Source organism: Nelumbo lutea, chromosome 7, assembly GCF_056320005.1.
Source record: "Nelumbo lutea isolate HS-2025 chromosome 7, American lotus-T2T, whole genome shotgun sequence".
NCBI classification, from domain to species: domain Eukaryota; kingdom Viridiplantae; phylum Streptophyta; class Magnoliopsida; order Proteales; family Nelumbonaceae; genus Nelumbo; species Nelumbo lutea.
Window position 1 is genome coordinate 52,342,603 of NC_142690.1, and position 12,374 is coordinate 52,354,976.

General features: G+C 38.5%; 1 protein-coding gene across 2 annotated transcripts in view; it reads right to left on the reverse strand.

Annotated features, from left to right (window-relative positions):
• Positions 1-234: 234 nt before the first annotated feature.
• LOC148846389 (DExH-box ATP-dependent RNA helicase DExH6-like) overlaps positions 235-12,374 on the reverse strand; it is a 59,055-nt gene continuing 46,915 nt past the window's right edge. For both annotated transcript variants that reach the window (XM_088956114.1, XM_088956113.1), the window contains 5 exons: positions 9,996-10,029; positions 9,782-9,871; positions 8,688-9,692; positions 5,974-7,047; positions 235-1,157 (listed from right to left, as the gene is read on the reverse strand). In XM_088956114.1, coding sequence (XP_088812240.1) covers positions 645-1,157; positions 5,974-7,047; positions 8,688-9,692; positions 9,782-9,871; positions 9,996-10,029 — 2,716 coding nt within the window. In that variant the 3' untranslated portion in view covers positions 235-644. The remainder of the gene's footprint in view (positions 1,158-5,973; positions 7,048-8,687; positions 9,693-9,781; positions 9,872-9,995; positions 10,030-12,374) is intronic.

Here is a 12,374-nt window from a genome sequence, read left to right on the forward strand (position 1 = left end):
CCAGCAAGACAACCCTAGCCCATAACACATTCTACTCTTTGTATGGCTGATGAGTTCCCACGGTTCTAATTCAGGACAGAAAGTTGTTGTGTAATAAGCTGCATCCATGTAATGGAGGGCCGTAGTCAATTGAAAAATCAAGCAGTGAGTTCTTGATGCCCATTAATTGAAAACCTCTAGATTTAACTTGTTATGATGATTCAGCATATCATAGTTAGGTAGTACAGTGGAGAGTTGCACCAGAACACAGTAGACGAATTGATTCATTGTTTGAAAACATAAGGCTAGGACTGCTAAGCTCCACATATCAACCCACACAAATATGTACAGAGGAATGCATGTTTCTAGGTTCAAGCAGAGAAGGCGATTTTCTAAGATACAATCATCCAATCAGTTTGATTGGGGAATTACTGAAAAAAATAAAAGAAAAGATGGAAAGAATTTCCCTTTTTTTCTAGTAACGTTCAATGTTTGGCCTTTTTGCTTTCTGTGTTAGTGTACAAAAAAGATGGATGACTGCCTATTACACTTAGCCACCCTTCCTACTATCTGTTAATTTCCATGGAGCTGCTTTGGCACAACAAAAAAAAAGCCACCTCTTGCTTATCTTCCATCTACAACATTTACCCCTCCACCCAATTTTCTTACCGTGTCCCACTGCCACGATGTCGTTTATATGATCCACTTCTTGGGCCAGATGATCCTTGCCTGCCTGACCCATGTCCACTCAGACCTTGAACTTGTGATGGTCTCTGACTCCCATGTATGGGTACAAATGGCAATGATGGTGACCTGATTTGGGCTGAGGAGCCACTCAAATGTCCACCATTAGATACTGGTTTTCTTGATTTGTGATAACGTGAAGGAGAATTATGGCGTACATCGTAACCTATGTCATCATTCATCAGCTGCCTCAGATAATTATTTGAATTGCTAATGTTTTGCCCAACTACTCTCTTCCCCCCTGACAATGCTGATTTGGAATCTTCACCGGCTGCTGAATTGTTGATCCCTGCAGCATTGACCATTGATGTCAATGAATCAACAGATTCCAAGGGTAGGGAGATCCCAGATAACCCGTCATAAGACAAAATGCAGGCAATTGCATATATTGATGCTCCAAGAGCTGGAGGTAGAACTTCACATGGATGTTTTACCTGCAAATTGAATTTCTTATGATCAGGCTCAGAAAAGAACTGAAACAGGATGAGAAAATGGAAGACCACTCTGAAACAATAAACAATAAAGTACGATTTCATAAGTGATTATAGCAGCAGTTGCCATCGTGATGCCAAAATATAGCTGCTTGAAGTTTTGCAGATGCCATATGCAATTGAACATTATTAATTTATATAACATACAACACAGTAAGAAAGAATGTCAAATATTTTAGAACATTTGCATCCCATTACCAGGCTTCTCTACTCTACAGTGTTCCATTGCAATAACTCTATGTTCAAACAGAATTAAGAATGCAAACCATAGTAACTGTAATCTCTATATAATACCTACATGCCTCGTAAGTAAACCACAACTAATATGAACAAATGAAAAATGACTTAAGTTTCTATATTCTTGGGGAATCCATTATAGTAGAATACCCTATTAGCAAAGTTCAAAGTATCAATATATATCTCTGGGTCTCTGAAACGCTAAATACTTGCGGTTTTTAAGTTTTATTTGTTTTTATATATTTCTATATGATGTGACAACATGTCTGACAAAATATCAAACAAAATAGTAAAAAAATATTAAGCTTTGAGCTTTAAAAACTCTAAATACACAAAATGTGTGTATCAAATGTATCAATACTTTGAACCATGCCTACTAGTAGTTAAGCATATAAATTATAAATTATGCAAAACCAAACAGTTGTGTATATTGCACTGCATGCATGTGGGAATGCTAATGTACAAAATAATCCAAGATTATAATTCCTCCTAAATTTAATAACAATTTGTTTTTTTTGTGGTTAGATTTCATAGAAAGCTGTAAAGACTAAAACGTTAAGTTAAAGAGTGGAATAAAGATCATTTCGGAAAAATTTAGGAGAGAAAACTAACTGCAATCTCTCAAATCGAGCTCTTGGATGTAAAGGAGTGTCAATGTGTGATAGGTGAGGAATACAAGGTTATGAGATGGTCCTTGAAAAGGGAGCTGGAAGAAATCCTATAGAGGGAAGAGACAAGTTGGAGAGAGAAATCAAGGCACCAATGGATTGAAAAGGGGGATCGTAATACTAAGTTTTTCCATGCACTTGCAAATGACAGAAGAATAAAAAAAAATTGTGGAGAAATTAGAAGTGAATGCAGAAGCTCTAGTTGATCAAGAAGAGATTGCTAGTTGTTCACTTGAAATCAGTTTCCAGGAGACAAGAGAATGTGGGGTCTACTTTGGAATGTTTTGATTGGCGTAGGTTGAACACGGAGTTGGTAAGAATGTTGGAAAAGGATTTCGATTTAGAGGAGATAAGGGAGACGATGTTCTCAATGGATAGATCAAAAGCCCCTAGACTAGATGGTTTTATTATGGCTTTTTGTCAGGATTGTTGGGAGATAATTAAAGTGGGCCTTTGAGCAGTTTTTGAGGAATTTGCTAATGAACACTTTATTGGTCTAAGGATTAATTCGACTTTCTTAGCCTTGATTTCCAAGAAGGGAGAAGCCACCCAACTAAGAGATTTCAGACTAATTAGCCTGGTAAACTAGCATTTATAAAATCTTGGCACTTTGATACTGAAGCTACTCATTCCTGTCTTGATAAGCTACCCTCAAGCGGCATTCATTCAAGGTAGATAAATCACAGATCAGAAATTGATAGGTAATGAATGTGGAGGATTTTAGAAAAAGGGGAAAGAAAGGTAATTGTATGTAAATTGGGCTTGGAAAGCTTATGACATTATTGATTGGTCTTTCCTTTTGATCGCTTTAAGAAACTTTGGGTTTGGGGAGAGGTGGTGTGGATGCATAGAATGGTGTTTTAAAACGTGTTATTACTCCATCTTACTTAATGGAGTGGTTAGAGAATTCTTCCAAGCTACTAGAGGTTTGAGGCAAGGGGACCCCCTCTCTCCCTTTTTATTTACCTTAGTGGCAGAGGTGTTTAGTTGTCTTATCTCTAGAGCTCATTGCTTGGGACTCATTAAGGGTTGGAGGGTTGGGGAGAGAATATAGTTGTTACACATTTACAATTTGCCGATAATACAATTATTTTTTGTGAGAATGATGATCCTCAAAAGGCAACCAATTTGAAGCAAGTGATAAAATTGTTTGAATTTGTCTCTAAATTGAAGATCAATTTGGAAAAGAGCTGCGTAGTGGGGTTTAGCTTGGGGGAGGAGATGATTGGGGTAGCAAAGACCCTAGGCTGTCCTATTACTAGTTGCCCATTGAAATATCTAGGTATAACTTTAGGAGCCAACCCTCAGGAAGGAAGATTTTGGAGTCCAATCATTGAAAAATGTGCCAAGGAATTATCAGCTTGGAAGAGGAATTGTGTCTCTAGGGAGTTGTATTACCCTAATTAAGTCGACCTTAGCAAACCTTCCAGTTTTCTTCCTTCCAGTCTTTAATATGCCACATAGGGAGGTGCTAAAAGTAAACAAGATCATGAGGGAGTTCTTATGGGAGCTAGGAGAAGGAAGAAAAGATCACCCAGTGATATGGGATATAGTATGGAAAAGTAAGGAGCAAGGGGATTTGGGGATTGGAGATGGCCTTTAGAGAGAAGAGGTAGTAGGAAGTATTCATGGATGTTTACCTAAAGGTTGGGATGCTAGACTGTCTCAGCAGTCTACTTTGAACTCTCTGTCGAAGGTTATTCGCAATATCCTTCCCCAATTCCTCAACCTCCTCAAGTATGACGTGTGTACTGGAGACTAAGTTCTTTTTTGGAAAGACCACCTGGATTGGTAACTCCATTCTTAAGGACCTTTTTCCAGCTTTGTATTCCCTATCCCCTTTTTAAAAATGAACCTATTAAACGGTTTGTCTCTTTCTCCCAATCCCAGGGTTTTAGTTGGAATTTGGGGTTCAGAAGAGACCTGAGAGACTCAAAGCTTGATCAAGCTGCTTTGTTGCACAAAACCCTTGACAATGTTTGTTTGCAATTCTCTAAACCTGATGCAAGAAATTGGACTCCCAACTCTCAGGGGTCTTTTTCTTCTGCCTCTTTTTTCTTTTAGTTGTGTTCTATCCCTAACCCTCAACCTTTCTTTTGTAAGGAAATCTGGTCTAAACCCGTTCCCCCTTAGGACAGAGCTCTTTGTTGGGAAGTTTCCCTAGGGAAATTAAACACCTTGGATAACTTACAAAAGAAAAGACTCAACCTCTGTATCTCCCCAAGTTGGTGTTTCCTTTACAAAGAAAATGGAGAGAGTTGTTACCATCTTCTAATATCTTGCCCTTTTGTTGTAAAACTTTGGGATAAGATATTTTTGGGGTGCAGGCGGAGGATGCCTTTGCAAATTGGGGGGCTTTTCGACCCTACAACTTTCAGGTGGCCTAAGAAAAGAGGAAGAGTCTTATGGAGTTGTATTAGGGCTACTTTAGTTTGGAAAGTTTGGGAGGAATGAAATAACAGAATATTTAATGATAAAGAAAGGGATGAGGATTCTGGGTGGGAATGTCTGCTGTTTAAGGATAATAATTAAGCTAAAGCTTTGGATCTATTTTCACTTTCTCCTTTGATGACATATGGAGAAACGGGGAACTAGTTGCTAAAGCTTCTTCGATTAAGGACAAATCTGTTATAGACTGGAAGCCCCCAGAAGAAAGTTTCAAAAACTAAACTTTGATGGCAGCAGCCTCAGTAATCCTGAGCCTTCTAGGATTGGGGGAGGAGTATTCAGAAATGCAGGGGACCAGATAGTGGCTTTATTCTCTGGTCCAATTGGAGTTGGGAATGTGGTTAGTACTTAGTGCAGAGATCCAAGCTGTTTTACAGGGGGCTCAAATCGCTAAAGAGATGAACCTCAGAAATCTGATCATAGAAGGAGACTCTAAAGTGGTAATTGGGTGGCTGAAAGAACCAGAGACAGCGGCTTGAACTTTCAGGGGGGGAAGGGGGGGGGGGAGTGAGAAGATTCAAATGGCTAACTTCTAATTTGACAGTCAGAGTTCAGTGAGAGAGAAGACCGGCAAATGGGCTGGCAGACCTACTAGCTAAGCAAGGGATGAATAGGGGTCAATTATTCTGGGCTACACATTAACTTATCTTGTTTTTTAAGGGACCATCTTGGGCCTCTTGAGAAAACTAAATGCTGTATTAGTTGTAAATCTATCTTAAAATTTTTTAAAGAAATGCTTTATTATTCATCGAAAGAAATAAAAAAGATAGACATTAAGGGAGAAATTTGCAGAACAGCCAAAAAAAACCTCAAGAGATCATTAAAAGAAGAAACCAAAAGAAACAAACTCAGGTTGGAGTTCTAGAAGTGAAAACTCAATTCCAATGAATTGATGATGGCAAAAAAGTAGGAAATAAAAATAATCAAAATACAGCATCATCGACAAATGAAGTGGAAGGTCAAATGTTCAAAGGATTCTGACATAAAGTATGATGTTCACGAATAAAAGAAGGCTTCTCCAGGTGTACAAGTTGAAAAGGAAGAAAACAGTGGTTGTCACCGATCAGTGCCACCATCTGCAATAATTTCCTCAAGACACCATGAAGGGGGAGGGGGGGAAGAGAGAGAGAGAGAGAGAGGGCATAAAGATACAATTGTAAACCATGAGGGGAAAGAAAAACAAGGAAAAACAGAGGAGAAACTGAATAATGAAAAAAGAAGTACTTAACCAAAAAAAAGGTAACAAAAACGATGCACTATATTTCCATTACTTTTAGCACTTTCTTTAATGCTGACAAGTAATACCTACATGGCTGACAGCTAAGTTATTCCTTTAATTGCAACCCCAACAGACACAGGAGGCATACATGGCACAAATACACAAGTAATAGAAATAGGAAACTTACTTTGAACAGGATTGCTGCAGACAATCTTTCTCTCAAACAGTAAATTTGAGCAACATCAAGTGCTGTTGACTCAAACTCGAGCCACCGATCAACAACAACAGAAACGGTATTATCAGGGGAGGACATTATTCGCTCTCCTCGTTGTTCAGAAGAACCAATATGCATCTCCATTTCATCCTCATCACTCCCAAATGCAGACACATCTTCGTCGCTGTCCTCCTCATGGCCCTTCGGAGGAGCAACAACCATTTCTGTAGCAATTAACAGTAAAGGGTATGGTCCCACAATGGTACAGTTCCTTATATGCATACCTCCATCACCACGGGTTATCTCATCATATACAACCAGCTGATGTGTTTTAGATTTAGTTTTTGCTAGTTTCATAATTGAGGATTGATGGTGCAATCGAACTTTAGCACCACTAGCAGTTTCCACAAATGGTTTCCCACTTTTATATGGAAGCAATCTTCCAACCATTGGATATAAACCAGCAACAAGGACTGAATGAAGTATGCCTGGGTCCCGTGCATTTAAGCTACAACTTGACACATCTTCTGGGATAAGCCCACTCCGTATTAGTTCATTTTGAAGCTGCATACGCAGGCATGATAACATATTCATAGTGTTTGAGGAGACAAAATACTGAGAACAAAACCGTGCCTCTTGACCCCTATACTTTGCACGTTGCCAGCACTCAAATGCTGCAATGACAATTAGCTGATCACTGTACCCACCATATAATGAGGCAAGCTCAGATTTTGCAGCTGCAGCCTTCTTCCTTTCATCTGGCACCATGGGAAGAATAAAAGGATCTCTATAGTCCGATGCACATGCTAGAGTCAAAGCTGGATCAAGACAGTTCATCAATATGGCAAAGAAAAGCATCTTGCTTGTTGACGGGTGCACTGGTAGCAGACCAAGTTTCTCCCCCAGTTCTGTAAGATCCTCATTCTGTGATAGAGCGCCAATATCCTGAAGAACAATGATGGCATTGCGTATGCTTTCAGAAACAGGAGGATCCAATGTCTTCTGCAAGAAATCTACTATTTTGCAATTTGGATCAAGCAACTTCACCTGTCAGTTTAAAAATAAAAAAAAAATCAGCACAATGCCTCAGCAACGTACAAATCCAAACTAAGTTGATATTCTGAAATTTTAAATTGTGCAAAATCAAAACATTAAATCTGGCAATAAAGCACTTTATTTCAAGAAATTAAGAACATGTAGCTTTAGTTTATTTCAAACTCCATTGTCTAGAAACCTGATTGAATTGCATGATTGGATGGGTTAAACCAGGACCCATAGTTGGCAAATCATCTAGGCGGTTCTAGGCAAGGCCAAGTGAACTAATTGTAGGTTATTTCCCCAATTTTTATTAATCAGCATGCACTTCAACTGGAAAAAAAAATAGTAATGCTCTTTACTAAGAACAACATTTCAAACACAACACTTTGACATGATAAGTACTTAAAAGTGCAGTTGTGTGTCCAAAAAGGATTAAATGCAAGATTGAAACTGAACTCTTGAATCAAGCAGGTTTATTGCAACTCTTGAATTTAGTAAATACCGAGAGAATCAAGGAATAACTAAGACTATAGTCATAAAGATACACCAAAGTGGCTGGCCACATCAATTATTTTATTTTGATAGTCAGCAGACTGAAGAGGATGTTGCTAATAGAATTTGAGTGGATAAAGTGGAGATGGATCTATAGTGTTGTTTGATCAGAGAATACCAATCAGATTAAGAGGAAGATACCACATGAAAATAGGTCAAGCTATTTTGTCCATAGTATTGGGCAGTGAAGAAGCAACAAGCCCACAATCAAAAGGTTGTGAGGTGTTGTGAATCTTATTTATTGGCTGTGTTGGTATAATGTTAGTATGTTGTTTGGTTCTGTGTTAGTATGTGTTAGTATGTTGTCAGCCTAGTCTATCTAGGTGCTGACAGCTAGCTTTCTTTTTTCCTTGTTAGTTGTTTGTTATTAGGAACTGCCAGGGGCATTCTTGTAACTTCAGTTCTTATTACATTAGCTGAATATAAATAAGAAGCTGGGAACCGCCAGCCCTGAGTTTTTGAGTCTCAATCGACTCTCTCTTCTCTTCTCTACATTCTCTTCTCCTCTTTCTTCTCTTCTCTCTCTCTCGTCTCTCTTAGCAAGGAACACATGAGGGTTGAGTGACAGAGGTAGAAATCACAGAATTGGAAATGACTATTTGCGGAAATCTAGGGCTCCTGCAAAATAAGATGAGGGCAAGTACACTAAGAAGTTTAGCACATATGCATGGAAGACCAACTACTGCACCAGTAGTTAGAAGTAATTTATTGCAAGCCAATGCTTCTAGAAGAGCTAGAGATGGACTGAAAAGAACAGTACTTAAGTAATGGTTAAAAACATTTATTATTTGCCAGAGTTTTAGCGTATGTTGTTCTGACAAAGGGGCACATCCACATTGAAAAAGACATACTAACCACTACCTAGTCTTTTTTTCCCTTTCACAAGAATACTTTGCACTGTTAATTAGGGATTTTCCCTATTTATAATAAATGTGATATGCCAAACCTCTCACCACTGTTATTTAAAGTGTGCAATTGTATGCATAGACATATCAAGCTATGGCTCTAATGCATTTAACCATGGTTGTAATAGCCATTCTGAAACCATATCATCTACATGATTTAAAAGAAAGCACAAAACATTCACTAAATCACACCTGTAAGCACAGTTCCTCAATTGGCATCCGCTTGATTTCAGGAACTTGAAAATCTGGCAGAGACATACTTCGAGTCTTTGAGTAAAGATGGTAACAGATTCCAGGTTGGCAGCGACCAGCACGTCCTTCTCGTTGCTTTGCACTAGCTTTTGAAATCCAAGATGACTGGAGTGTAGAAACATTATTATAAGGATCATAACTTTTTTCTTTCATCCGTCCACTGTCAATAACATAAACAACATCCTCTATTGTAACAGCAGTCTCTGCTATATTAGTAGAAAGAATAATCTTACGACTACCGGGAGGTGGTGCTCTAAAAACCTTCTTCTGCTCCACAGATGGAACCATAGAATGAAGAGATATGATCACAAATTTTGAGGAATCCTTGAAAACCGAGGAAGCTAGCAATCTTTCCCGTGCCTTATTTATATCATCCCACCCTGGAAGAAATACAAGAATAGCTCCTTCTTTTGAATCATTACATATCTTCTTTAACAACTTCTCTATAAGAACAGTATCAATATGTTCAGGATTGACAGTAGCCAGATATTTGTCAAGTAGCTGTTGTTCTTCTTCAGACTTGGAAAGGACATTCTCCATGTGTTGTTTGATGGTATCAGCAACCTCGTCTTGATTTTCTCGTTGTGCCCACTCTAATGCATTTGTCCCATCCTTGGCACGTAGATGGCAGTCTGCACCGAATGAGAGGAGCATGCAAACAACACCAACTCTACCTTTACCAGCAAAAACCATCAATGGTGATGCTCCAGTCAGAGAATGCTGGTAATTAAAAATTCTTGGTGTTGTGTTAGAGGAAATTAGTTCTAGAAGGGGTTCAAACTCATCACTTGACCAGGCCAAGTCAATAGCTTCATCCATGGAAACTCTACAATCCTCTGTTAACTCATCATCTTCAACTGTTTCAGCTAATAAAGCAGAATCAAGATGGTTATCATCAGATGATTTCAGGATAGAAAGCACATCCTCCAGGTAGAAAATCTTGACCTAAAGCAGAACACTTGAGAAGTTATAACAACAACAAAAAATCAAGACAAATTAGTTTAGATATTTTACACCTTATGGAAAGTGCTTACAGGATAAGTGAATCCAGGAACCCTGATGACCGGACAACCACCAAAATATTGTGAAAAACGTTCAGCATCAAGAGTAGCACTCATAAGTATCTGTTCAGTTGAAGAATTGACAAGGCTGGTAATCAGATTTAATCTAAATAGGGTGAAAAGCATGTACTGAACAACAGAGGTAGAAAAAACACATAAGCTAAAAATATAGTTCAAAGACACTGACCAGACGTAGATGAGGATATAGTGGGAGCATGTCTCTGCGGATAAGCAACCAAAGTCAGGAGAGAATATATTTTGAAGTGTATTCTATGTAAAACAGATTAATTCTATTACACAATATAAGATGTTCTCAATTGCATTTTCCTTCATTAAAAGCTTCACATGTAATTTAGGTTCTTTTTACTCCAGAAAAAAGCAGTAAAGGTCGAATCAGAGAGAGTGATGGATAACAAAGGAAATTAGAAAACTGAAAATGGTTAACAAGAAAAAAAAAATCCATAAGGTATTGTGTTTGCTCTGGAACTATTGTTACATTCTAGGAAGACTTATGGTGGGAAGACTCTCCACTTAAGGATGCCCAACTGGACTTGCACTCCATCTCCATTTGCAAAGGCAAGCATGTTTCCTCTTTTGCTTCTTCATCTTCTGAAATTTCTTGGAACCTTGGTTTGAGAAAAGACCTGTGAGATTTCAAGGTCCCATCCACCTTGGCTTCCTAATCCTTTGGAACTTCTCTCCTACTCCACTTTGTCCAGTGCCCATACATCCCCCTTTTAACCCATCATTTCCAGCTAAAGAAATTCTGAGTAAATTGGCAGCACTCATGGTGAGAGTCTTCTTATGGGAAGTGCATCATCATAAATTAATACCTATGATGTCATTTGGAGGAGAAAACCAATTTGGTGTTTTATCCCTTCATCTCTGCATTCTCTATTTAGTCTGTGGTTCCATCTACTAATCTCCTGCTGCTTTATGGCTGGATTTTGGGAATGGTTCTTTTCTTCTGGGAAGTGCATCATATCTATGACATCATTTGGAGGAGAAAACCAAATTCGTCCTTATCCCCTCATATCTGTATTCTCTATTTAGGCTGTCGTTCCATCCACTAATCTCCTGCCCCTTTGTGGCTGGATTTCGGGAATGGTTCTTTGCTCTCTTTGGATGCAAGTAGCTCCCTCCCTCTGGTGTGACATACTTGTTCAATGCTTCCTTTCTTAATCCACCAGAAAAGGAGAAAGGCCCTCTGGAGAAGACAAAAGCAACCATTTTGGGTGAAAGGAACTATATAATCTTCAAAGACAAGCATAATATAAGTGACGAGCTACTTGAAGGAACAGCAAGAAGGGTGATATATTGGGTCAAAACCATGAAGACATTTTATCCTTTCTCACTGGAAAATATTAGGAGAATGGTTTTGGGTGGCTGGATCTTCTAATGCTAGGCTAAAGATATACCATCCTTGGAAGCCGCTACACCCAAACTTCGTAAAGTTGAACTTTGATGGGGGCAGCGTATGCAACCCTGGCCCATAGCATTGGAGACACTCTTAGAGAAGAAAGAGGATTCATATAAGCTTTGTTTTCAGGCCCCGTTAGCCAATGACAACTGAACAAAAGCATAGGCTTACTCCACGGAATAGAGCTGGTGGGATCCCTTGGAATTGACAGTTGGTGGAAGGTGACTCTAAAATGGTGCTGGGTTCGCTTTGAAATAATAGCTTGGTTACTTGGCAGTTCAAAACAATTAAAAGGGAAGTAAAAGTTCAGGGAAAGGACATTTACATTATCAAGGGTTTTCAGTGAGTGCCTAAGAATACCAACACAATGGTACACTTTAGTAAAGCAAGGGGTGAATGGACAGCAACTCTATTAGAATACAGATGGGCTTCTTAATGTAAATACAGTGTTCAGAGAACTGGACTGGGCATAGAACCGGAAAAGGTAGAGGTTCATAGTTTAATGGTTCAACCATGGTCTAAGCAGATGTTGAACTGTGATGATGTAATATATATACATATATACTGCAGGTCACAGAAATACTATATATTTTACAAAATATTATCAAACTTGAACATGATGATAGATGGCTAGTTTTTTAATTTTTAAAGAAAATTACCAAGGTTCAAGCCTCTCAACACACATTTTCTTTAAGATATGTATGTATAATTGTATTAAAACAATATATACATTAAAGAGGTATAAATGAGCACAAGTAAACATGTGGATTAATGGTAACGAGACAACACACACAAAATAAAGGTCATGGGTTCAAGTCTTACCATTAGCATTTTATAAGTTCGAATCATTTAGTCACTAGGCAGTTTTATAAAACCAGACCAGTTCACCAGTCAGTTAAACTGGCTGGTGATCCAGTTTTCACCAGTTTTTCATGAGTTACAATTTTTTGAATTTTAGTGTATGATGGAACCAGCCAGGGGCCTCAGTCACAGTTTAACTGGTCCGACCGGCCAGTAATTAAGAAAGTTTTGTTGATTGGGTAAGTGTTGCTGGCCTGCATTGAGTGCTAGGCATTGATTGTATCTATTCATTTTTTCCTCACAACAAATAAATTTGATTATGTTATCCATCAAATAAAAAAAGGC